The 24,990-nt window shown below is 43.8% G+C and overlaps 1 protein-coding gene across 1 annotated transcript in view; it reads left to right on the top strand.

Moving 5' to 3' along the window:
• The window catches only part of GLIS3 (GLIS family zinc finger 3), a gene marked incomplete at its 5' end in the record, with an annotated part of 158,751 nt that extends 145,190 nt beyond the window's left edge, over nt 1-13,561 (top strand). Inside the window, 2 exons of the mRNA XM_082400631.1 lie at nt 8,266-8,448; nt 9,344-13,561. Coding sequence (XP_082256757.1) covers nt 8,266-8,448; nt 9,344-9,480 — 320 coding nt within the window. The 3' untranslated portion in view covers nt 9,481-13,561. The remainder of the gene's footprint in view (nt 1-8,265; nt 8,449-9,343) is intronic.
• Between the last annotated feature and the right edge of the window lie 11,429 nt (nt 13,562-24,990).

Genomic DNA, 24,990 nt, shown 5'->3' on the forward strand with positions numbered 1-24,990 from the left:
CACAGGGAACTATATTCAATATCTTATAATAACCTATAATGGAAAATAATCTGAAAAAATATATATATACCTGAATCATTTTGCTGTACACCTAAAATTAACACAATATCGTAAATCAACTATATTTCAGTTTTTTTAAAAGTTGTAAAAATGAAGATTTTCTGTTTAAAACACCTAAGATAATGCCTATCTCAGAGCAAATAAATATTAGTTCCTCTCCTTCCTTCTGAAAGAATTCTCTGAGGGGTTGGTGTAACACTATTCAAAATGTCTATAAAAATGCCAAAGCAAAGGGACTGCAAATGAGAAAACTCTGGACTTAGTAGAAAAGTATATGATGACTGTTTTAGTCTGCTCCCCATTTGTTTTAAGATAAAGGCTAGATCCATGAATAATTGCAAATAGCTGGATGTTTGTAAATATTAAAATGATTGTATGAATTTTCCACTTTTCTCTTATTTGCACAATAACATATAAACATAGTATTGGTTTAAAGGCAAATGATTCAACTTCCATCTCTTTGTCTATAAAATGAGAACATTTGTTTGAATCACCTACTTATAAGACAGGTATATCAGAGGCTGCCTAAGAAGGAGTTTTTTAAAGTTTTTTTAAAAGATACCATGTGAGTAATGAGTGTATGATTCCCTGGGCCTTTCTCTGAGTAAAGTTGGAGGGCATTAAATCATGCTGAGAAGATGTGATGCCAGAGATCATATTCTTATGGCCTTTAAGAGCTTTACCAGAGACTTACCTATTTTTTTCTCTTTTCTGCTCATTGGCTTGTATCATGGATTGCAGAAGGTATTTAAAGGGGGGAGTGCAAAGGTCCCCAGAGAGTACAAGGGAATGCACAAAGAGCCATAAGAGTGTTGCAGAAGAAGAAATTAGGGTAGCCAAAGGGAGTAGGCCATGCATCTTCTTTCTGTGTCCCTGTCCCTGGAACTCTCTGATTTGAGCCCTCTCGTTCATCACTTAGGCTTATCCATGCCCCTGCACATGCAGCAATCATGACTGAGGCCCAAAACTCTACACTTCCTCAAGTAACCCACAAAATTATAGTCTCTGTGGAAAAATGATTAGAGTTGTAAAGCTCATAAACATACATCCCTGCTTCCACTTGGCTAGCAAAGAGCTGTACCACCAAAAAGCTGAGCACTGCCAGCTCTGCCTCTGTCACTGACATCTGCTTATTCTCCTACCCAGGCACGAATTGATCAGTACCACTGGCAAAAAAAAAAACCCCACTCTGCCAGGGCTGGTCCTCAGCAGAGCTATGGGATGACCTCCTAATTATATCTACCCTCACCAGACAGGGCCAAACAAAAGGAACCATAATCACTACTCTTTTTTAAAAGTTTTGGGAGTGCCCAAACTTCTTTCTTATTTGAGCTTTTTCCTCTTCCTATCTTGAATGCAGTCTAGAGAAAAGAGTTGCATCTCTATATATTCCTTAAAGAAAATTTCCTTTTTATTGTCACATATAATATTAAATTGTATTACTTGATTTTTCATTTATATGTTTATCTTTCTTTCTCACTGAAACATAAACTCCAAGAAGGCGTGGAGCATGTTTTATGCACCACTGTGTCGCCAGCACTTGAGCAAGTGCTTAGCATATAGTTGTCGACTAAATGAAGGCATAAAAGTTGAAATGTTTGTGTTATTAGAAGAATAGGGAAGAAAAGTGAAAAGAAACATTTGTAGAGTGCTGTGTGCAGGCACATGCTCAGCCCTTCACATGGGTCATCTCTTAATCCTCTTTAATCTTTGCAGTTACCTTATGAAGTAGATACTGTGAACCCCCATTTTATAAAAATACAATAGCAAAGGCAAGCACATGCTTAGCCAGTGTTTCTTCTGAAAGGTCAAGGGGGCAGATGACTCTGAGATTTGGGCAGTATCTGAAAACAAGTGTTTGGCCTGGATGCCTAAAATGATACTCTCCGATCACATGGGAATTGAAAGGCTTTCCTGTCTGAAGATACTGAGGGGTCTTGGGAAGCAATTGCTCTCAGCATTGTTGCCAAGGAGCTTCACAAAGGGTCCTGCCCAGCCTGATCAGGCCACACTCTGGTTGAGGAATTAGTCCTGGGGGCCCTTCCTGATGCCTGTGATGGGCTTCACAGGTGGGCTGTCTGCATCTATAAGTTGGCATCATGGTCTGGGCAGAACCTACCGCAGGGAAGGGTCAGTCTTGATTCTGAATGTTGCCCATCCAACTCTTCTCCTGGCGCCCAGAGTTTGGTGGTGGTTCTCAGCCTCACCATAAAGGAGAACAAGAATTTTGTTTTGCAAAGCCATCTGCTATATATATAAACAAACCCATTAGGGGCACAGCTCCCGACATAGCACCTTGACAAAGTTCAGGCTGATGGTATTCATCTCCACCCATAAATGTAAGGTAGAGCCTCTGTATTGAACTTTATTTCATCATCAAGTGGTAGGGAAATTGGAGACCCACCTATGCTGTTGCCACTCCCACACACACAGTGAGCTAGGCCCAGAGTCTGCAGGAAAGAAAGTGGGTGATGTGTTTCCTTTTCCTTCTCTTACTTCCAGAAAGGAAAGTGGTTCCTGCAGGAGAGCTGAATTGCCCTGGAAGTTTAGCTTAAAACAATGCACATCAGCCCTCATGAGGGTTGTGAGTTGGGTGACCATTATTTATTTACTGAAGTATTTATACTCTGGTTCCTTCTACCAAGACTAGAGTATAAATCTGTAAGGAAAAGATAAATGTAATAAAGAGTCTAATATACTTCCTATCTTGAACGCCAGGAGTCTAAGAATCATTATCTGTCTTTTATTTAAACTATTGGTGGGTCATATGTTTTTTCTCTAGGAATTTAATCAGAAACATTACTGGAAGTCTGTTAAACCTGAGAATGCAGATATCCCTAGAGTTGTGCTGTCCAGTACAGTAGCCACAAGCCACATGTGGCCATTTAAATTTGAATTAATTAAAACTAAATAAAACTTAGAAGTTGGTTCCTCGGTCGACTAGCCACATCTCAAGTGCTCAGTAGCCACATGCAGCTACTGTATTGGACAGTGAGACAGAGATCATTTCCATCAACACACAAAGTTCTCTTGGACAGCGCTGCCCTAGAGAATACCCTTCCATTACTGTATTTAGTCATGCGATTCCTTTCTCCTCTGACTTCTTCCACTCCCCTTCCACGTTGGGAAGGAAATCCACATTGAGCTTCATGGGGCTACTTTATCATCATTAAGCAGCAAGAGTAACCATGAACTCCTGATCTAACGGATCATCACAGAGCTGTCAGTGACCCCACATGACAAAGTAAAGAGGAGAGGTTTTTAAGAATGAATTTTAGGGCTTCCCTTGTGGCGTGGTGGTTAAGAATCCGCCTGCCAATGCAGGGGACACGGGTTCAAGCCCTGGTCTGGGAAGATCCCACAGGCTGCGGAGCAACTAAGCCCGTGCGCCACAATTACTGAGCCTGCACTCTAGAGCCCTCAAGCCACAACTACTGAGCCCACGTGCCACAACTAGCGAAGCCCGCACGCCTGGAGCCCGTGCTCCCCAACAAGAGAAGCCACCGCAATGAGAAGCCGGCGCACCACAACGAAGAGTAGCCCCCGCTCGCCGCAACCAGAGAAAAGCCCGTGCACAGCAACGAAGACCCAATGCAACCAAAAAAATAATAACAATAAAATAAATAAATTTATTTTAAAAAAAGAATGATTTTTAATACTATGTGAGCTCATAGGTAATATTAGGGGAGAAAACAGGATACAAAACAATATGTATAACATTCCAGTTTTGTGTGTATATATCTGGCTATGTCTGAATTGTAGGAATAAAGATAATTTTTCTTTTCTTTGCATATACTATTCTACATTTTCTAGTTGGTATAATTAATTCAAAATATTTTAATAATTAGAAAAACGAGTTTGTTTTTAGAAGGGAAAAATACTTCCCAAAATTGACAAGAGGAGGAATGATTCTCCTTGACCTTCAGGAGCTACAACTTGAGTAAAGTCAGTTTATCTGCAAGTTCCTGTTCTCCTCCTCCATTCTTGGAGGTAAAATAACTTCTAAAATGGGGGAGGGGTGATTTTCTAACTAAATGTGATGACTAATATTTATTGCCAACATAAACTTATGTGTGCATTCTTCTGCTATTATAAGTGTATGTGTTCGTGTTCCAACTGCATTATCAATCCTCAAGGACAAGGTGTTATCTTCTACTTCTTTGGTCTCTCCAAAAGCACCTTGACCAGTACTCAGTAACTATCATTGACTGACTGACTGACAGATTGGCTGACTTTGCCATCACTCTTATGTTTTATGCCCACGAAATGTGTTAACATCTTGCTGCATTTTGCTTTGGGTCCTCGAGGTAGTGTTCCTTCCAAACTTACTACATGAAATTCAGCAGCTGGAATACAGGAGCCATTCATCAGAAAATGAGTTAGGCTTTCTCTGGGTTTTTGTGTGTGGCAAGATCCTGATGGAATTTTTTTAGATTTTGTTAGTTTTATGGAAATAGCAGTGGGAAGAGGCTATGTTAAAGCTCTTTGATTTGAGTGACCACAGTCATCCACACCAGTGTATTTGGCATCTCTAGTAACTGGCTTCTTGAAGGGAGGGATTTAATAAAGAGGATTTTCTTTCCCTGAGTTGGCTGTGAGAGTGGTAAAACATGCTTGTGGGGCCATTCTGGTTTTGACTGTTTCTCGTGTCAGCCAAGAAAGCCACAGGCAGGAACTACATTTCACTCGGCCCTCTCACTCAGACCCAGATGGACAGGGGAAACTGGGAGATGGAGCTCAGGATGTTGGGTTTACTATTTAACTTCACCAGGTGTATTTCACTGCATTACGAACCTTTTATACTCTTACACTTTACAGCACTCAAGTGTAGATTGAAGCCATGTGAAATTCCTGCCATGTCTTCAAAGCAGGGAGAAGACAGGAAAGAGAGAATGAATTGGTTTTCACAAAAGGCCAGTGGAAGTCTCTATCACGTCCCTGACATACCTGAATGATCAATGTCCCTATTTGGGGAGTTGTGGGAGTCTCTCTTCCTGGAAGGTTAATATTACACTGAGGAATGCTATCAGGGTATATATGAGTGACAAATATGAACAGAGCCAGCATAGGGATATAAATAGCAAATATTGTCTATTTTGTTCAGTGAGGCGACATTACATTCTAATAAACCAACAGTGATGGTTCATGGTAATGTTTTCCTCCTGATGGCGATGCCGTGATTACATGTGCCTGGCCACTGGGTACCCAAAGTCAAGATTAGTCCAAGGAACCTCCCAAACGAAACTGCACATCCCAGGTCTTTCAGCCCACTCAAGTTTGTTGCTGTTTTGAGCCTGCATGGGGGTGAGTGAAGAAATCAGAATGTGTGTCAATTAGTGCAGGATCTAGGAACCAACATGGGAAACAGGTATATAGCCCAGGTCCCGAGGGGCAAGAATGTTCCAGAGGATTCCACCTGGGAACTGGAAGTGAGCTACATGCCCACTGCCTTGTCCATTCTTACATTTGGTTATTGTTGAAGGACTTACTTGTTGCCCTTTTGAAAATTTCATTTCTCTTAATAAACATTTTACTTTTGAGAGTTACATTATTGTGATGTAATTTTACTTTTTTATTTTCCTTATTTAGCAAACATATATAAATTATGTTATTAAAATATATAAATATTAATTATATTCTCAGATTATATTGTATAATATGTAAATATTAACTCAATTTAATCTTCATAATAACTCACTAAGTTATAGGTACTACTTGTAATCCCATTTTACAAATTAGAAAGCTGAAATACTGCAAGGCTAAATAATTCATCAAGACTACACAGTTGGTAAGTAGTTGAGCTAGGATTTGAACCCAGGAAGTCTGGCTCCAAAGTACTTGTCCTTCACTGCTATTAAAATTCAGAAAAACATAAAGCCAAAAAAACCCCAAAGACAACTATAAATATGTTGCCTTGCAATCTGTCCTATACATAGTCTTCCACATAACTGAACCCAGTCTCCCTATTCAGTTTTGTATCTTGCTTTATTTTCCAGCTGAACCTTATAATGGTCTTTCCACGATGTTAACTCCTTGTAAATACTGTTTTCATGGCTACTTAACATTCGCATCAGGTAAATGTACCATGTTCAACCGTTCTCTTATGGTTGGCCATTTTTCCTCCTCGGTTTTCTGTTATGACAGCTAGCACTGTGATGACTACCTCTTGCAGAATTTCTTCTGTTTTTCAGATTACACTTTTAGGATACATTCTTGGAAGAAAAATTCCCCTGTCCAGAAGTCTGAACACTTTTAGGTTCTAGATGCAGATTGTCAAGTGATTTACAGAGGCTTATACTCCTTTGCAATGTCTGCACACTCTGCACAGGGGCCTTTGCCACCACTATCAGTCCAGCACCAAGAATGACTTTCAGAAATCTTTGCTAATGTGATAGGTAGAATATGGTATTTTATCATTGTCTTGATTTTTATTGCTTTAACGGCTAGAGAATTGCCAGTTGTCCATATTGGTGGATAAATTATATGCGTATTTGAGTGATCTGTTTGGGTCCTTTGCCTGTCTGCCTACTGAGTCCATGCAGAAGACTTAGGGCATCAAAAAGAGAAGAGCCAGTAGTTTTCCATTCTTTCTTCTCCTGCCTTGACATGGAATTTCCTTATGTTTTTTCCTAGTCTATACTGCTAACATGAATTTAATCTTCCTCCCAAACCTTATATGGAATTTTCTCTTGATTCTATATAAAGTATACTACTGGTTACTTACAAAGGATATTATTTTGTTTTCTACTGTGAGTGTACCCTGTTCATAAATCTGTATCCATCCTTCTGTCTTGTATCATAAGCTCCTAGAGGGCTGGTCTGTGGCTTTGTGAGCAGTTCAGCACACATTCTTTGGTGATATTCCTAGTGACCATAGAACAGGCCTCCTGGCCAAGGGTAGTCTGCCTTGAGAGTACTAATCAGAAATGAGAAGGGTGTAAGCATAATAGGTTGGATGTGTTAGTGTGCCTCAGTTGTACTCAACGAGAGCTAAAAAGAACCCAAATAGCACCTTCCCTACCTGTTGATAGGTGACTCTGTAAGAAGAAGCAGTTCTAGAGGAGGAAAGCACACAGGACTAGGGCTCCAAAGTCCATGAATTAGTTCTGTATTCACCATCGTGTAATGTTTGTGAAAGGAACCCTGGGGCACTTCCTCTACTTGTTTTTTCCTTGTTTTTTTCACCAGAAACAGAGTCATGATATCAACTGACATTCATAAAGCACTTTCAAATGTTATATATGGATTTCCTTATCCAATGACTTGCTTAACCTTCATAATCACCCAGTGAAATAGACAATGACTTTCACATGTTAGAGTTGAGGAAACAGGTACCAAGAAATAAGGTATTGAATGAAGATTTCATTATATTTTTAAAACCGTATACTCCAGAAAGTAATCTTTTACTTAAATTTATCATGAGACGAGGAAGAGGGAAAAGGTAAGGTATCATGGAAGGTGTGGAGAATCATAGAAAAGGACCACATAGGACCCCAAGGGAAAAACTCCATTGAGTAAGAAAAAAATTGAAAAGATAAATGAAACAAGATTAGCAAAATGTTGATTATTTTCAAATATTAAGAAATCTTTTCACATATTTCTTCATTATATTGTTTATTCACTTCCAGTTTTTCTATTTACTGCAAAGATCAGCAATAATAATAGTTAAGTAAATGGTAGCATATCTGACTATGAGACACTATGTACCTATTCAAAATAATGAGGAAGAAAAGATATAAATGTGTATGAATGTATCTGTTGGAAGTGCAGATGGATAGATCTATGTTGCATTTTTTAAGGTGAGCATTGTTAAGAGCTTTATTCAGGTTTTTACGAAATGTGAAAAACAGACTATAGAATAAAAGAAGTTAAGGAAGATGCACTTAAAACCTGGTGAGAGGGCATGGGGTAGGAATGTCCCTTGAAGGACAGACCTTCAGTGTCCAGGACTCTTTGGAGAGTCTAGGGAAGGTGTGAAGCCTTTCAGCTTCAGGTACTAGAGCAAGAAATAAAAAGCCCCTGGAGGTAGAAGAGCTTCTGCTCAGGTAGTGCATTATGGATGCTTGGTCAGAAGGTTTTGTAGGTGGGCTTAAGGGTTAAAGGCATTTTGTCATACGAAGCCAGGCTGAGTGAGGGTCTAGCCAGGTTGAAATGATCTTCTGAACTTGTGCCCTGCAGTAGCTCAATGCCATGCTTGCATTTCAGGATTTTACGGGCAGCTGCAGACATTCTGCCCCCCACATTACCCTGACTCTCAGAGAACCATGCCGCCTAGCAGCTCCTGCAGTGTGGTGCCTTCCTTCGAGGACTGCCTGGTCCCCACGTCCATGGGCCAGGCTGGCTTTGACGTTTTCCACAGAGCCTTCTCAGCTCACTCGGGCATTACAGGTGTGTTGGTGTCTGTGACTTAGACACTCGGGCAGACAAGCAGGTGAGATCAGGTGGGTTTCCCGTGACCAGCCTGGACTAGACTTGACCCAGCACATGACCGCATCAAATCCTGTTCACTCTGCCCGTGAAATGTCTCTCCTCTTATCTTCCTCTCCAGCCCTTCTCCAGCCCCACTTCCACCACCCTCGTTCAGGTGCCATCATGTCTCTCCCAGACTTAGGCAACGGCCTTCCAACAAGTTCCTTGAGTCAGCTCCTTATCTTTACCATTCTGCCCTCCGAGCTACCGTAACCATTGCCTTCCAAAAATGAAGGATAAAATAAGGTACTTTCCTGTTCAGCTACCTTCAGTAGTTTGTAGTTTCCCAGAGAATAAAGTTGACTGTCCTCAGCAAGTCATTCGAAGCCCCCAGGAGTTGAGCCTGATGGAACTCTCCGGACCTGCGCTCATGTCTCATGTGCCCTCCTCACATGTCTCCCTACATGCTCTGTACCTGAGCTTTGCCAGCACACTTGGCCCCATGTGCCCCCTCTCTGTCTTCGCTCCCTCTTTCCTCCTCCTGGAATGTTCTTTCTTTATCTCTCCGTCTGTGAGAATCCCATCCTTTTTTATGGCTCAACCGTAATATCACCTCCTTTTTAAGGCCGCCCTCACTCTTCCCTACAGAACTTCACTTTTATTGCTACTCAGCCCATCTCTTGTGCCAAGTCCTATTTTAGCCAGCTGCCTGCACATCAGCCTCTTCCCCACCTAAGGAGCCCGAGGACAGGGAGACCTGCTGAAGGGCCTGGCCCGGCACAGTTTCCTCCTCAGCCCCAGCCAGCATTTGCTCCCTGTGTGCCTGGCGTCTGCGACAAGGTAGCAGTTGACTTGTGCGCTCTTTCTCTTCCAGTGTGTGATCTACCTTCGGGTTCCTCAAGCCTTTTTGGGGAGTCTCTTCGCAGTGGACCTGAAGACACCACGTTCTTGCAGATCAGCGCTGTGGATCGCTGCCCTAGCCAGCTCTCCTCTGTCTATACTGAAGGCTAAAAGCTCCCCTGGCCTCCACTACCACTGGCGTCCAGAATCTTTTTGTTCCTTGCCACCTTTTCTTCTTATACTTTCACAGACTGTAAGAAAAAGGATGTCAAGCGAATCAGCGGAACCTGCCAAGTCCCAGGTGTGTCTTTGGAGGGCAGGGCTGAATGGTCAGAGCTGGGCTTTGTAGGTGTGTTTTCAGCTGCTCCTTTTTCTCCCTGGGTTTGCCGGTGACCAGCAGGACTCTTTTCAAAGGGAATTCAGAGTCTCACTCTACCAGATACCTGTTACTTCCTGGCTGCCAACCTTCAGAGGACACCAGTGAGATGATGTGCACGTGGAAGTATAATTTGGGGATTTGCTGAAACTCCAAACACGGAAGGGTGACCCAAATTGCCAGAAGCACAGTGAACTGCCCCACCCAAGAGCCAGGCACAGCAAGGGGAACCCACTTCCAAAGCACAGCATGGGCCCAGCTCTTGGAGGACCCCAGGTTTCCCAGCGCCGGCCTGGCATCCAGTGAGCTGGCTGCCTCTCTCCTCTTAGATGTTCCCACACTAACCAGTTGCTTTCAGTGTTTCTCCAAATGCAAAGTGAGAAGGTTCTGTCAAGCACAGGCCCTTGAGAAGCACTACAACTTGTTTTATATTCATGCAACCTATCTTAGTTCTTTGATTTTAAAGACTTGTTACTTACGTCTACTTTTTAAAGGAAAAAAATATTTAGAGGTCTGTTCTTTGGATGGAAATAATTATTTTAATCCCCCCAGCTACGTACACCTTGCCTCCACTGTGGCTCTGCTTGCCCGCACGCTGCAGCACCTGTGAGCGCCCGGAACATTAGTGTTGCATTAGCAAAGGCTCCCTGAGGGACATGGGGTAGGCCACCCTCTTCCCAGTGCTGCCACAGAGACCCTCGTGGGTTGACTCTTCAGCGGCTCCACCTCGAAGACATTTTTCAAAGGAAAAGGTCACTTGACTGGCTCACCCGTGGCCTCCGCTCTGGTGCTCTGCCCAGGGACCTGCTAGAAGCTGTGAGAGCAGGGACACATGGAGGTGTGCTCCTGGGTTCTCAGAAAACCAAACTAGAGATGCCTGATGTCTGGCTACTTTGCACAGCCGCTGCTCCCTCCGTTAGGATCTCCCCTCACCTGTCTGTCTGTTGCTCCCTTGCCTTCCTTCTCTCCCTCTTTTTGCATCGCTCTCACCCTCTTCTTGACTGTGGTTCAGACATGCCCACCACCCGCCATTGCCTGCTCACCACCTCTGAGCAAGGTCTGGCCAAAGGCAGGTAGAGGGGACAGTTCTGGAAAGGTGGCCAGAAGGAGGCAACCTTTCTGTCTGAAACTCTGTTTTGAGGGCCTGGCATTTACCCAGAGCTCTTGGCCATTTGATCTCAAACCTGAATAGGATGCCGTTTTCTGTGACTCCTTTATCAAGCTATTAAAAAGATCCAGAGTCCTATGACATAGGCTATAAAAATTGCCAAAACCCCAAAACACCTGGTAGATTCTGACATTCCAGTACTATGACCTCTCATGATTTCTTTTCTCTCTCTTTAAAAATGTTCTCTGAGGGAAAATGAAACAATGCTATTTGTCAAACTGGGATAATTATAATCTTCAACAAGACAATTAAACAGCTTGGTGTCAGACTTGGGATCTGGTGACAGTTTTTATCCTGACAGACATGTCCTTCCAGTCTGGCTGCACGGTCGGTAGTGTTCTGCCTGATTCCGGACTTCATTCTGATGCGAAGTAGAATCAGCCGAATAAAGAACAAAGTGCAGGGTCCGTTTTGATGGTGCACTCAGTCAGTCTAGTTTCTCTGGCTAGTGGGCTCTGATCTGAGGAGAGCCATCATGCAGACATCCGTGTGTGCAAAAGAGACAAGTCATTCACTTTACAAAAATCTGCTCTGCTTTACAAAAGAATTCACGTCAGGCTTTCTTTCCACATGAGTTCTCAGACGGCACACAAAGTCCCACCCCTCTGGCAGGCTTTGTGAGTTGTGTCACTTGGCCTAAACAGGGACCATGTCCTTTGTCACACCCTGCAGAGAAGGGAAAGCTCTGGTATCTTAGGGAGACAATCTATTCATTCTAAATCCTGGAGCCTCTACAGGGAACTCAAAACACATTTCATTTGTGTGATGAGGAGGAAAAAAATGGAAAGGCAAGGTTGTTACTGCAGCTGATGTTGTCTGCCTGCCTGTGGCTTCTTGCTATAATTTAAGGTGAAAACAGGTTAGGAGGACAAAGCCAGAAGCTGAACCTCAGAAACTTTGGCTGGAGGAGATCCTCGTGCACATCTCTAGTCTCCCCGTTGGCCTCACTGAGGCCCGAGGGCACCAGGGGTGCCAGACAGCAGCTGCACCTGTGGGGCCTCCTTCCCCAGCAGGAATTGGCAGAGGGAGCGGGCCCAGTGCAGCCTGCGAGGCTGAGTGGCCCTCACTCCCCTTCCATGTTTCCCCTCAGCTGCAGGTTTGAGCTCAGGGCCCCAGGACATGACACCTCCAGGTTCCTTGTAGACAACACATGCTGCCCTGAGATTCCAGAATCTCGCCTGACCTTAAAATTTGTTCCTTGCTTGCTTTCACACTGCACAAGATTTATATATGCTTTCATCATTATGTTTGTAGCAGTAAAAGTAGAAACTTCAAAAACTCATTTCCTTCCATTTCCTGGTCTTTTTACTCTTGATATGTAACCATTTTCGTAAACATCCGAAGAGAGATTGTCATTCCCCTTTTTTAAAAGACTGGTGCTTGTGAAAATACACACAGCAGCAAGGCCAATTATCCTATTACATTAAAAAAAAAAATCAGTATGCCTAGAGACATTTCACCTGCTGCATTGTCTTAATTCCCTAAAGGGACTGCATCAAAATGTAAGTTGTAATTTAGCCTCTGATCAGCTGCTAAATATTATTTAAATATTTACTAGTCCTGTGGGGTATCTCCCATTACCCATGTCTACCCCAAATTATTTAGGTGATTCCAAAATGAACAAAAGGTCTTCAGTCAATCACAGCAAAGTTTCCACTGATAAAACAGAGCTTTGGTGGTGTTCTGTTGTTTTTACTAGAACAGAGGTAAGTGTTCAACCCCCTATCCAAGAACCTTGCTTCCCAGTTGCCTTGAAGTATTGGGAATAGTGATTGTAACTGTCCAATTTAATTATTTGGTATTTTATTTGACTGTTTCGACCATGTCATTTAATAGCAGCATTTTTAATGGCACTTTTTGTTGGTGGTGTGGAATTTCTGTGGTTACATTTTTTTTTTTTTTTTTGCAATGAGTAAAGAAAAAAAAACACTCATTGGAGAGATGGTGAGTGTAAGAAAGAAGAGATTTATTTTGTACAGACAGCAGAGCATCCTGTGTAATGTTGCTGACATAAAGCACTTTGGGGGGAAAAAGTGGAAATCTGTTTCCCATAAATCACACAGACTCTTGTACATAGTTATATACACTCACGTAGAGAAATGAACTGCATATATCATACTGGATATGGGGCTGATTTTACTCTAGGGGCACATCTGGTGCTTATTGTCATAAATCTTTTAAAGAATTAGGTACACTTTTTTCTATTAATATGTATAGTTTTGTGATTTGTCACAGTTATGTTTCATATAATCATAAGTTATTTTGTCTTGTTTCATGAAGTCCTTTTTTTATGTCGAAAGTAAAATGAAGGGATTGTGCACTTGGTACATAATAAAACTGGAAATAGAGGATGCGCCCACCTGCCTGAAATCCTCCTTTAGCATGTCGTTTTAAAACATGATGGCAACAACCATTTTTTGTTTGTTTGTTTTATTATTTTGTTTAGTTTTACCATCCGCCTCAGTCATATTGGATTGGTAATTATAATTAAAAGCAGATGGGGGTGGGGGAGGGAGTGTCCAAGGCCAGTTTTAAAATGACGCATCGCTTTGGGCCAGAGCTGCAGCCTGGATTTAATTATAGATATGAGGACGAAATGGCAGTAAAAATGAATGTGTCCCTGAATCCTTTACATGTTGGGAGTGTCCATAAATAAAACATGAAGTTTTATTTCATCAGATTTAATTAAAGCTTTTATACATGTTTTATTGGTTATTCTATTAATCTGCTTCAAAAACTGGATAAATGTGTGCTAGGGTTTGGGGTTTATTTGTGCCTTTTCAATGTAGTGCTACATCACGCTTCAGAAATGCCTCTAGTGCATGGTCCTCCAGGTGATGGGGTTTCGGCGTGCTGGCCATTGGAGTGGGCCCTCTCTGCCCAGTTTTCCTAAAACCCTGCCAAGAAAGACACAAGCATCAGCTTCCTGTGAACTAATACCCTGACCTTTAAGTCCTCTGATTTCCCAAAGGAGAAAGGGGCAGTTATCATTTCCCTGATTCCTTGTCCTGTCTGAGCGGCTTCTTTCCTCAGCTCCCATCCTTAGGGGGCAGGGAAGGGGAAAGGGTTGTCAGGACGCTCACACATCTGACTGACCCGTGAGCCAAGCACAGCACTCTAAATAAAAGACATCACATTATCTCAAGGCTTATTCTTAGAAAATTGACAGTTTTCTCACTGAATTTTTAAGACTTGAGAATTATGTTAATGGAAGATATGGAGCAGAAGGGATGATGGCTCCCATGCACCTCATCTGGCTCTTCAAGGTGCTGGGGGAACATGCAGCAAACTCACGTGGCTCAGGCTTTGGAGGTGAAAGTAGTGCCGACTGACAAGACACAAAGTGTCTCTACTCCCTAGAGGGAGGCAGCTGGTGGGAGGGTGATTTGGTCCAACCTCTTTGGAGGACGGTGTGGCATTAACTGGTAGAGTTGAAGATACACATACCCTGCTATCCAACAATTCCATTCCTCTCTTGGGAGTCAGTGGTGGCTCAGATATAAGATGTCCAATGCTATCTACAATGGCCAAAAACTGGAAATGACCCAACTGTCCACCAACAGTAAAAAGAATAAGTGAACTGTGCTAAAGTAATGAAATGTAATGCAATGTAGCAAAGGCAGTCACAGACCTGCAGCCACATGCAGTAATTCAGAGCTGAGTCTCATGAACTGTGTTGAAAGAAAATACAAGACAGAAAAGAAAATATACGGTGTTATTCTATTTATACACAGTTCAAAAACAAAATTCAAATATAGAGTTTAGGGGGCAGAAGTGTAAAGAACAGCAAGGAATATACTACCACAAAGGTCCAGATACTGGTGAACTCTGGTCAGGAAGAAAGGGCAACCCAGAGTACTCCCGGGGTGCTGACCAACAGTGTTTTATTTCCTGACCCATGTGTTAGGTTAAACAGGTGTTTGTTTTCTAATTTAACTGTGCATACATATTTTTTTAGTTTTTAGTTCAAATGCCAGGGAAGGTCAACTCTTATATCCTCTACTCCCAGGGTCTGCAAACATTTTCTGCAAAGGGCCAGATAGGACGTATTTTAGGCTTATAGGGCCGTATGATCTCTGTCTCAACTACTCAACTTTGTTGTTGTAGCTCAAAAGCAGCCATAGACAATATACAAACAAATGGGTATGGCTGTGTTACAATAAAACTTTATTTATGGACGCAAATTTGAATTTCCTATAGTTTTCAGATGTCATGAGATATTTTTCTTCTTTTGATTTTTGTCAACTATTTAAAAATGTAAAAAACATTCTTATTTCACAGGCCATACAAAAAGAAACAAAAAAGGCAGCAGGCAGGATTTGCCATGGGCCATAGTGTTCTGTCCCTAGTCAACTGAGGGAACATTCCCCTGCCCTTCCCATAAATATCTGCCCAAAGAAAATCACAGTGAGGAGCCCCTCTGCTTATTCTTCGGCTGTGTTGGGTCTTATTCCTGGAGGAAATTCATGAGTTCTATTGATTAAGCTTTTGTTTGTTTAGATTCTGGGTTCTGCTGCCTGGGATACAGATGAATGCTTAGAGCCTGGAGTGCCACTTGACTTTATCTCTGGATTTGAAGTTTTTAATAAAAAGAACTGGGCAGAGATAAATCTGTGAGAATTGGAAAATGAGCACCCATTCTTTCCAAGCTAACCAAATATTTGCTGGATCTTGGCAGCCATAGCCAACCGTTTCCTCTGAAATGCTGAGAGGTTATAAGTAATGGGAGACTTCATTTTTCTCAGGCCATAGCTCTTATGAGAAGCTGGAGTTGACCCTCAAAACCTGCAGCGTTCTCAGGGAGAGGAGAGTCAGGGTTTTCCGTCCAAAGATTCCACCGCGAAATGTTTGGAGCAGAGTCAGGGGGCACTGACAGCGCTAACAGTCTGTGCCCTCTCCTCATAGCAGGAGAAGGGGCTTACCACCCCAGCACCTTCTCTGGCCTCTGGTTTCCCGCAATGCCTAGCTCCCTAATTCCCAAACTTAAGGGTTTGTCAGCCCTGGCAGTGCTGCCTGTCAGCCACTCATGCTCATGAGAGAGAATGAGACTGAATTCATGTGGTCGTGAGTGTATACTCTCTTTGTATCTCTAGCTTGTGATAAAATTGATAGTTTTAAAAGTATGGTTGTTCGTGAGTCCTGGGGCACTTTTTAAGTACTAGCATGGACTAATTCCTCTTCAGCGGGTCTCCCTGGTGGTTTTGTGTGCTTGGCTTTGTATGTTGTATATGGTTTGGATACTAAAGCTGCAGGGAACACAGTGTCTTGGGTGAAATAATCTGAACTTTATAAAGAGAAGTTTAACCAAGAGAAAGCTTAGAGAACATCCAGTCCAACCTCATCTTTTACAGAGGAGGAAATTGAGGTTGTTTCATTCATTTGTTCATTCATTCATTCTTTTAACATTTTTTGTGTAAAATACACAGAGGTAGAAGTGGCTCTCATGCTCACGTAGCTGACAACAGAAGATTCCAAGAATCATCTGCCCAAGAACATTGCCTGGGTGCTTATTCAAAATTCACACTCTAGAGCTGCTGAATGCAAACCCCAGAGTTACCGAGTTGGAATTTTTAGGGGTAAGATGGTTGCATCTGCATTCTTAAATAAACTCTCCAGGTGGCTGTCTATGGAAACTAACTTTGACCGCCCCACCTTGATTTAGTGGAGGAGGCTGACCATTTAACAAGGCAACGTAGTTTAATAAGAGCTAACAAAGAGGGCCTTCCAATCCCTGCCTGGGGAGACAAGAGAGCGGGGTCAGTTCCCTGAGGGAAGGGATGACTGCCTGAGCTAGTCCTAAAGGTCAAGTTAATCTTCAAGAAGCAAAGAAGCAGCAGAAGGGTGTACCAGGCAGAAAACGGCACGTTTGCAGAGCTTCCAGGAAGAACAGTAACTTGCAGGCGTCACCCAACAAGCCAGTTGGAGAGTTGGAGATTGTCCCGTCTCTGGGCAGTGAGTGATTTTTCTTCTCTGCCCCTGAGCCCCAGCACTTCCTGTGTCGGCCCCACTGAGCTCAGGGTACTGTTTCCCAAACCAGCAGGGGATGGTATGTTACCAGTTACTCTGCAAAAAAGTGTTCCACTTTCAAATTAGTTTGGGGAATGGTGGGTCAAAGTTATTGTACAAAGTTGGGGGTTTTTTTCACAGGGGGGGTGGGTTTTTTTGTTTTTTGTTTTTTTCTTTTCTGTGGGACCTCTCAGAGACTTTACTATGCTAAAGTGCATTGTGACTCTCCAAGAAAGAGTTAGAGGATGAAGTCTATTGACCATGGAACCCTTTTTTTCCAAAAAGTACCTTGTTAGCACTGTAGAAAACAATTGGGCAGGTCCTCAAAAAATTAAATATACAATTACCATATGATCCAGCAATTCCATCCTTATATACATACTCGAAAGAATTGAAAACTGGGACTAAAAACAGGTACATGGACACCAATGCTCCTAGCAGCATTATTCACAGTAGCCAAAATGTAGAAACCATCTAAATATCCATCAGCTGATGAATGGATAAGCAAAGTGTGGTCTATCCAACACTGAACGTACAGCCAGCCTTCTGTATCCACAGATTTGGAGCCAGCCAACTGTACTCTGTCATTTTATATAATAGACTTGAGCATCCACAGACTTTGGTATCCATGGAACCAATCCCCCAAGGATACTGAGGGACAACTGTACTTAATGTCGCTAAACTGTGCACTCAAAAATGGTTAAAATGGTAAATTTTATGTTAGGTATATTTTACCACAATTTAAAAAAAAGTATAATGTAAACAGAGCGCCTAATAGGGTGCCTGACACCCAGAAGACAATTTTAAAAATAAGTGCCTTGTTAGGTAAGTGTTCCTTAGGACACAGTTTGGGAACGGGGACTCCAGAGACAGGTGTCGACTGCAAATTGGCACTTGCCATTGGCACTTGCCATCTACCTCTACAAGTATTACATCATGTGCTGCTGCAGCCGCTGACTTTCAACACCCCCCTGAAAGGGGTTCAGGGTGGAGAGCAGAAATGAGAAACTCTGTGCTCTGGGAAAAACTGGCAGAACAGGTCTTCAGATAGTTAGATATTCTCAGGAGCTGATTTTATCGAGCCCAATTCTTGTATCTCCTCAAATCTACAAAAGCACTAAAATCCTTCATGGTGACAACTGCTCCTCGTGACTAGCAGAAACCTTCATGAGACTAGCAGAAACCTGCAAAAATACGTGCTTGAAGACACAGAGAATGGACTTGAGGATACGGGGAGGGGGAAGGGTAAGCTGGGACAAAGTGAGAGAGTGGCATGGACATATATACACTACCAAATGTAAAATAGATAGCTAGTGGGAAGCAGCCACATAGCACAGGGAGATCAGCTCGGTGCTTTGTGACCACCTAGAGGGGTGGGATAGGGAGGGTGGGAGGGAGACGCAAGAGGAGGACAAATGGGGATTATGTATATGTATAGCTGATTCACTTTGTTATACAGCAGAAACTAACACACCATTGTAAAGCAATTATACTCCAATAAAGATGTTAAAAAAAAAAGAGAGAAAAAATATGTGCTTGATTGCATGTACTCCCCTTTCACCCAAAATCACATATGTACTGACCTTCCCCCCTACCTCTTTGGAGCAGTTTCTCAGAGCTGAGATGCTGTCTCCCGGGCTGTAGTCCTCATTTTGCCCCAAATAAAACTTAAGTCACAACTCTCATGTTACACACTTTTTTAAGTCGACACAGGTGAGTAGAGCCCTCGGGGTGGGTGTTGGCCCCCGACAGGTGGAAGTGGGTGCTGTGAATGGTACCAGCTGGCAGAGAAAGCAGAAGAGGACGAGAAAGCAGAAAAGGACGAGAAGCAGAAGAGGAGATGGCCAGCTGGTTTGGAGCAACTGCAGAAGGTGGTTCTGAGCGCAGGGTACTGTGCCCGACATAAATTCTCAGGTAACTGAGGGAGAGGAAGGCAGACAGAAGGAAGGGGGTGGATGTCAGTGTAGCAGAAGGAAGAGGTGGTGAACTGGAGGGGAAGACAGGAGGCACTGGCATAGACCCCGCTGATCCCAATGTGTGCAAATGCAGAGATTTGGGTTTCGTTCATTCACCTAACCATTGTTTACTGAGCTCCGTACCCCTCACTGTGTGCCTCTTGCTGTTCTAGGTGCTGTGATCATGCAAGAAAGAAAACACAGCATCATCTCTGCCCTTGTGTCATTGTATTCCAGTGGACTGGCGATTCAAATCGTTTGCTCTGGTGGTCTGTGAAGTATGAGGCTCTGGAAAGTCGTTGACGGTTGGGTTCTCCAGGAAGCAGATGCCAAGGCAGAGCTGGGAGTGGAAACGATTCTGAAGAAGTTTTGAAGAGTGACCCCAGTGAAAGGAAAGGGGCTGAAGCTGGATTGGGCATGAGGCACCATCAGACTGTAATGCTAACCGGACAGACGTTCTGCCAGAGTCTGCTCTTACCCACTACAAGAGTGCCATGCTGGGTGGAAATAGCTAGGCCATTGTACCACCCCCTTGCTGAAGTCCATCCTGAGAAAGGTGTGTCTTGGCTATCACTGTCTTGGTCATTCATTGGCTGAGGTCCTTCCAGAGAGCCAGAAAGCTGAGAGGACACTGAAGAAGTTAATAGTGTCATCTAACCACACACAATGTAGCTGGGGGTCTGAACAGCATAGCTCTGTTCCTGCCACAGAGGGTATTAGGAAAAAGCATAGGTCCCCCATCATTTTGTTTCTCAGTTTGTAATAAAGAGCATATTGGGGACTTACATTCACACACACTATTGAAAATGGATTTCTGACTCAGCCCTTCCCCTGGTAGCTCTAAAACACACACACACACACACACACACACACACACGAGTCACTGGGATTTCAGCATCTCAAGAGTATTTTCTCTCAAGGCTAGCACACTCCTTCCTGGGAAAGAGTGGTGAGAGATTTTGAGGGAGATAAGGAGGTAGATGACCTATTGCTTTTTCTCTCATCCAGGAGGCATCAAGGACTGTCACAGGTTTGGTGTCAGACAGACCTTGTTCCCTGTCACTTACACCCTTTGCAGCAGCAGAAATAATTCCTCAACTGCACTGCCCTGAGCCCATTTCTTCTTCTTCCAGCAGGAGTAATCACGTTCATCTCACAGGCAGTGAGATCATGCAGATATCTGGCATAGTCCCAGTTACATGTAACGTACTTTCTAAAGAGTGACCGCCATATTTTAAAAATTACTGATCCTGCACCCAGAGTAGAATGAAAATTTGTGAGGAGACCACAGAAAGGATTATAGTTCTGAGATGAGCGCATGGAAGCAGGAAGGAAATGAGCTAGTCTGGAGAGCAAGCAAGTCATAAGATCACCCAGATGACATTGCCCACAGAGGTCTGTCTGTATCTAGAGCTCAGAGCAGCCTGTAGTACAGACACCTCTTTGGCATCTTCCTGGGACCATCAGGATAGATAGTACTGCCTTTAGAAGCAAACAAGAGGATCTTCTGTGCTGGGCCCTGTGCTTCAAATGCTCCCCTCTGACCATCCTCCAGCCATACCCTGCCCCACAAAGTGAGGAGTTCATGTGACTAAAGGTATGTCTCCAGCCCAAACCCACTTTCCTTCCACTTCTAGACCCAGCCCAGGTACCTGTAAACTCTGAATTCCCAGTCCAAATGGTCCCACGCTGCTTCCAGGGCCAGCACAGTCTTCTTCCTCAAGCCCATCCTCCTAAGAGTGGATCAGGTCTTCAGTGTGTACATCCCTGGGCCTGCAAGGTAGCCAGAGAGCGGCTGTTAGAGGGATTGTGGATGAAGCTAGACATGGAGACCGGGCTGTCCATAACTGAGCGTAAAGTCTCCTCATGGCTGAAAACAGAACCAGCATTTTGGAGAGAAGAGGGGTGGGTTACAGGCTGGAGGCCGGACTGGCTTTCCTGGTACCACCAGGTTCTGGCCAAGAAATCCAAGGAGTCTCTGATCATTCTAAATCGAACCTGGCCTTCCAGGTCGTTATGAAAGTATATTTGTTAACAATTGTTTTAGCTTTCTTTGGAATTTTAAAATATTTAGATCTCTGGGTTTGTGGGCTTCCATTTGCAGTCCTGCCCTGGGGCCCTGTAAATGTTAGAGGTGGGCCTGGGGGGATGCTTAGAGCCTGGGGTCAGTAGGCCCCCAAAGTACCAGGAGAGAAGGTGTGCAGTGGAGATTCGAAAGCCCATGAAAACTCTTTAAGGAATGTCAGAGCATCAGGACTCAACAAATACCTAGACAGTTGCCAGACAGCAAATGGTGTACAATGCAAATATTTGTTGTAGTCTGATGCCTTTAAAAACAAAATAATGCATTGTTATTTCTAATCCAAGAGCTTCCTGACTTGGCTGTGCTCTTCAGTCCCCAGTGAACATCTCTAGACCATGTCCCCGCCTATGGTCCATGGAACATCTGTGCAGCTCAGTCCTTGTTGCCCGTGTATATAGTGTGACCCATTACACTGAAGAGTTGCTTCACAGGGTGCCCCTCACCCCTGTCTCCACATCTGCATGGCACATTAAGCTAACAGTCTCTCTGGGGTACTGGGGGGCACATCTGTGAAGCCCACCCACACAGCTGGGTCTTCCATCATCAACTCCAAATCATCCCCTCCATTCTCCCTAGCTTGTACCCTGTGCTCACTCCCACTTAGTCTTTCAAAAGGCCAGATTCATGTCCACAGAAAGGGTTTATGTCTGAGGCCTAGGGTTCATGATGGAACAGGCACATTTGTGCTCCAGGCCCCCATGGATGCCTGAGGAATCCAGAGCTCCATCACTGAACACTATCCGGTCCAGGTGCCTTTGCTACTGCACAGGAACCAAGATGCAGCATCAGCATCTTGTCCAAGGCTAGTAAGTGAGATTACCAGACCAAAAAGCCTGGGCTCTTCCATTTATACTGTGGTCACTTTTCCTCTGTTCCCAGGCCTTCTAGAATCTTTGCTCTTATCAAAATCTGACTGGGTTGTGCTGAGCTATAGTGGTCAGGCTTGCTCACTGCTCACGGTAGAGGCAAAGCTGCTCTGGGAATTCATGGTCTTTGTTCCATTCTTCTCTTTGCAATAGATCTCAGGCTGCCTGGCTGGGCTCTGACCATCGGACCTGAGATCAGTGCTTCTCCAGCCATGCCAGTTGCACCGTGATAGAGGCAGCATGGAGAGAGGTGAAGAGCACTGCTCTGGGCTTCTGAGACCAGGCTCCCTCTGGGTGATGATGGCCAAGTCACTTCTGACCAGAGCTTGAGCTCTAGTGTGAGATGGCCTCAGAATCCACTCCATCTTCACCACTTAAGCAAATTACTTGACTACTCTGAACCTCAGATTCTTCATCTACACAATGAGGATAATAACCTGAGCCATGGGGTTCTTAGGGATTCATGTGCCCGTCACATGGCTGGGCCCTTAATAAATCTTGGTTTCCCTTCCCCAACTGTAAAATTCAAGGAGAGGAAGCAGATGATCTGTACAGCTCTGGCATGCTTTCATGGTGTCACTTGGCTTCCTATTCCAGGATTTTTCCCAGGACCCATGATCGATTTCCTTCTGGGGTCGTTTCACACCTCAGCCCTGCGGTGTTCATTGGAAAATTTGCTATGAAATTGTGTTGTCCCTCACCTTCCCAGGCCATGAAGGGCTCTGCAGCCAGAGTCATCCACCTGGCGGTTGGCTCTATTAATGATCCACCCAGAAGATGGATCCAGGAAGCGACCTATCACAAGGTCGCCTTCTGTGCTGCCTGAGAGAAGTTCCAGGAGAGCTCTGACGTCAATGGGACGTGCCATCCTGAGGCATGGGAACCACAGGGATCATGCAGGCAGGGGAACCTCTACTCAGAGGCTGCAGCCCACAGAACAATACCAAGACTTCATCTCCTGGCCTTCCTTCCTCTGGGCTGCAATCTCAGGACAGGTGCAGAGAGCAGAGTACTGGGGGCTAAAGCCAAGCTGTCAGGTAAAAGAACAGCTCTGCACAGCCGGGTGGAACTTATATACTCTTTGTTTATAAGTAACAAAAGCCACGCTGAGTTGCTTAAGCAGTGAAGGGAAAGTTATTGAAAAGACATGGTACAAAATAAGGAGACACCAGGAATGGAACTGAAATGCTAACCCAGCTCTGTCTCCCCCTCTCATCTTTCATCTCTACTCATTTTGGTCTAGCTGTTCTATTCTTCTGTCTCTGCAGACCTGCCTCCTCTGCTTCTCTGATCCACACACCTGGCAAGTGATGCCCATCCATCCTGCCTCTCAAGGCTTATGCTTTACCAGCATAAAGAAAGAGAGTCAATCAGTCAGCCTTTCTCCACACGTGGATAAATACAGATGTAGATGTAGGTACAGACACAAACATAGACGTAGATGCGGATATGTATCCTATCAATCTGGATTTCAAATCCACAAAGAAGGCCTTCTGAGGTATCCATCCTGACTCAGGTACCCACCTCTGGTCTGATCAATTACTCCCGGTGCTTGGTAGTTTAGTTAACCGGACCCGCCCCCCTCCAATGAGTGAGGGGACGATAAAGGGAGATCTCTGTGTTCCTGGCATAGGCTCTAAAAGTTATCCATGGCAGCCTAGCAATCAAGCCACTCTGAAAGCCAAAATCATGAGTCTAATATCAAGAGGAGCCCAGTAGTTCCAGGATTACCGTATACTAGTAATAAGTGGATAGCGACCCTTAGACAGCAGGATGCTTCTCCAAACCTACCGCAGTTGACTACTGTCCGGCAGACCTGCTTCTTCCAATAGTTCCTCGGTATTTAATTCTCCCCTTCAGAAATAAGTAACACTGCTTTAAGAGGAAAGAGTAGGGAGAGAGATTTTTGAGAATGAGAAGAAATGAAATTTGTTGGGCAAATTGACTGGGCTGTTCACAGTCTGTATACATTACCTCTTCGATCTAAATACAGCTGAGAACTGAGGTATCTTTGGGTTGAAGGAAGAAATGCTGGCTGCTGGCATGCCTGTCCTGGTTACTGCTGGTCTCCCTCAGTGGGGTTAGGAGTGGTTTGGCAATTGTCTTCCACTGATAAGGTAACATTTAAAAGAAAACAACAACAACAGAAACAAACAATAAAGGTGTGAGGGCTAACTAGGCTTCCCGTCTCACTACAATTTGTGTGCAGGAATTTAAGTGTTCTTTATTCCACCAAGACAAATCAGGTACCCCTTTGACAAGTATCCCCTCCCTGCCCACTGACTTTATAAATGCTACTTAAAAGTTGATAGCAGTTGTGTGTACGTGTGTGTGTGTGTGTGTGTGTGTGTGTGTGTGTGTTGGGGGAAAGTCAGGGAGAGAAGTTTTAATGGGGAAAACATTTTTTATTGATTCTCAAAATGTGTGTGGTACACATATGTGATGGGGAGGATATGCAAGTAAGTACAATCTGGGGCACCTCTCTTAACTAAGATGCTTTACACACGTGAATGCACGCACTGCAAGGGATTTCGTCAGGCATTTCCTGTGTACTTGAGGCCTGAGGCCCAGAGTTGAGAACCCCATCGGGATGTTGTGAAGTTTGAATGAGGTAACATAATGATGGTCAAACTTTCTTTAAAATTTTTTTGGAGTATAGTTGCTTTACAATGTTGTGTTAGTTTCTGCTGTACAGCAAAGTGAATCAGCTACACATATACATATATCCCCTCTTTTTTGGTTTTCCTTCCCATTTAGGTCACCACAGAGCATTGAGTAGAGTTCCCTGTGCTATACGGTAGGTTCTCATTAGTTATCTGTTTTATACGTAGCAGTGTATATATGTCAATGCCAATCTCCCAATTCATCCCACACCCCCCTTCCCCTCTTGGGTTATGGCCAAACTTTAATGTGCATTTAAATTAGTTGAAGATCTTGATAAAACACACATTCTGATTCAGTAGATTCGAGGAATGGCCTGAGATGCTGCATTTCTAATAAGCACCCACATGATGCTGGTGCTGCTAATTGGGGACCACACATTGAGAACCACATGCAGAGACAAAGACCGGCACCTAAATCAGAAGTGGACGCTACCATACGGCCACATCCACAGAGGCTATTCCCTTGCACACCCTGGCTGAGGTCATCACTTGCTACTTAGGAAAAAGTAAAAACTTAAATGCACCTGCTTTGTATTTCTTGCCACCTGCCTATTCCATTTTTTC

This window comes from Balaenoptera borealis (genome assembly GCF_965194805.1).
Source record: "Balaenoptera borealis genome assembly, chromosome: 8".
In the NCBI taxonomy this organism is placed as follows: domain Eukaryota; kingdom Metazoa; phylum Chordata; class Mammalia; order Artiodactyla; family Balaenopteridae; genus Balaenoptera; species Balaenoptera borealis.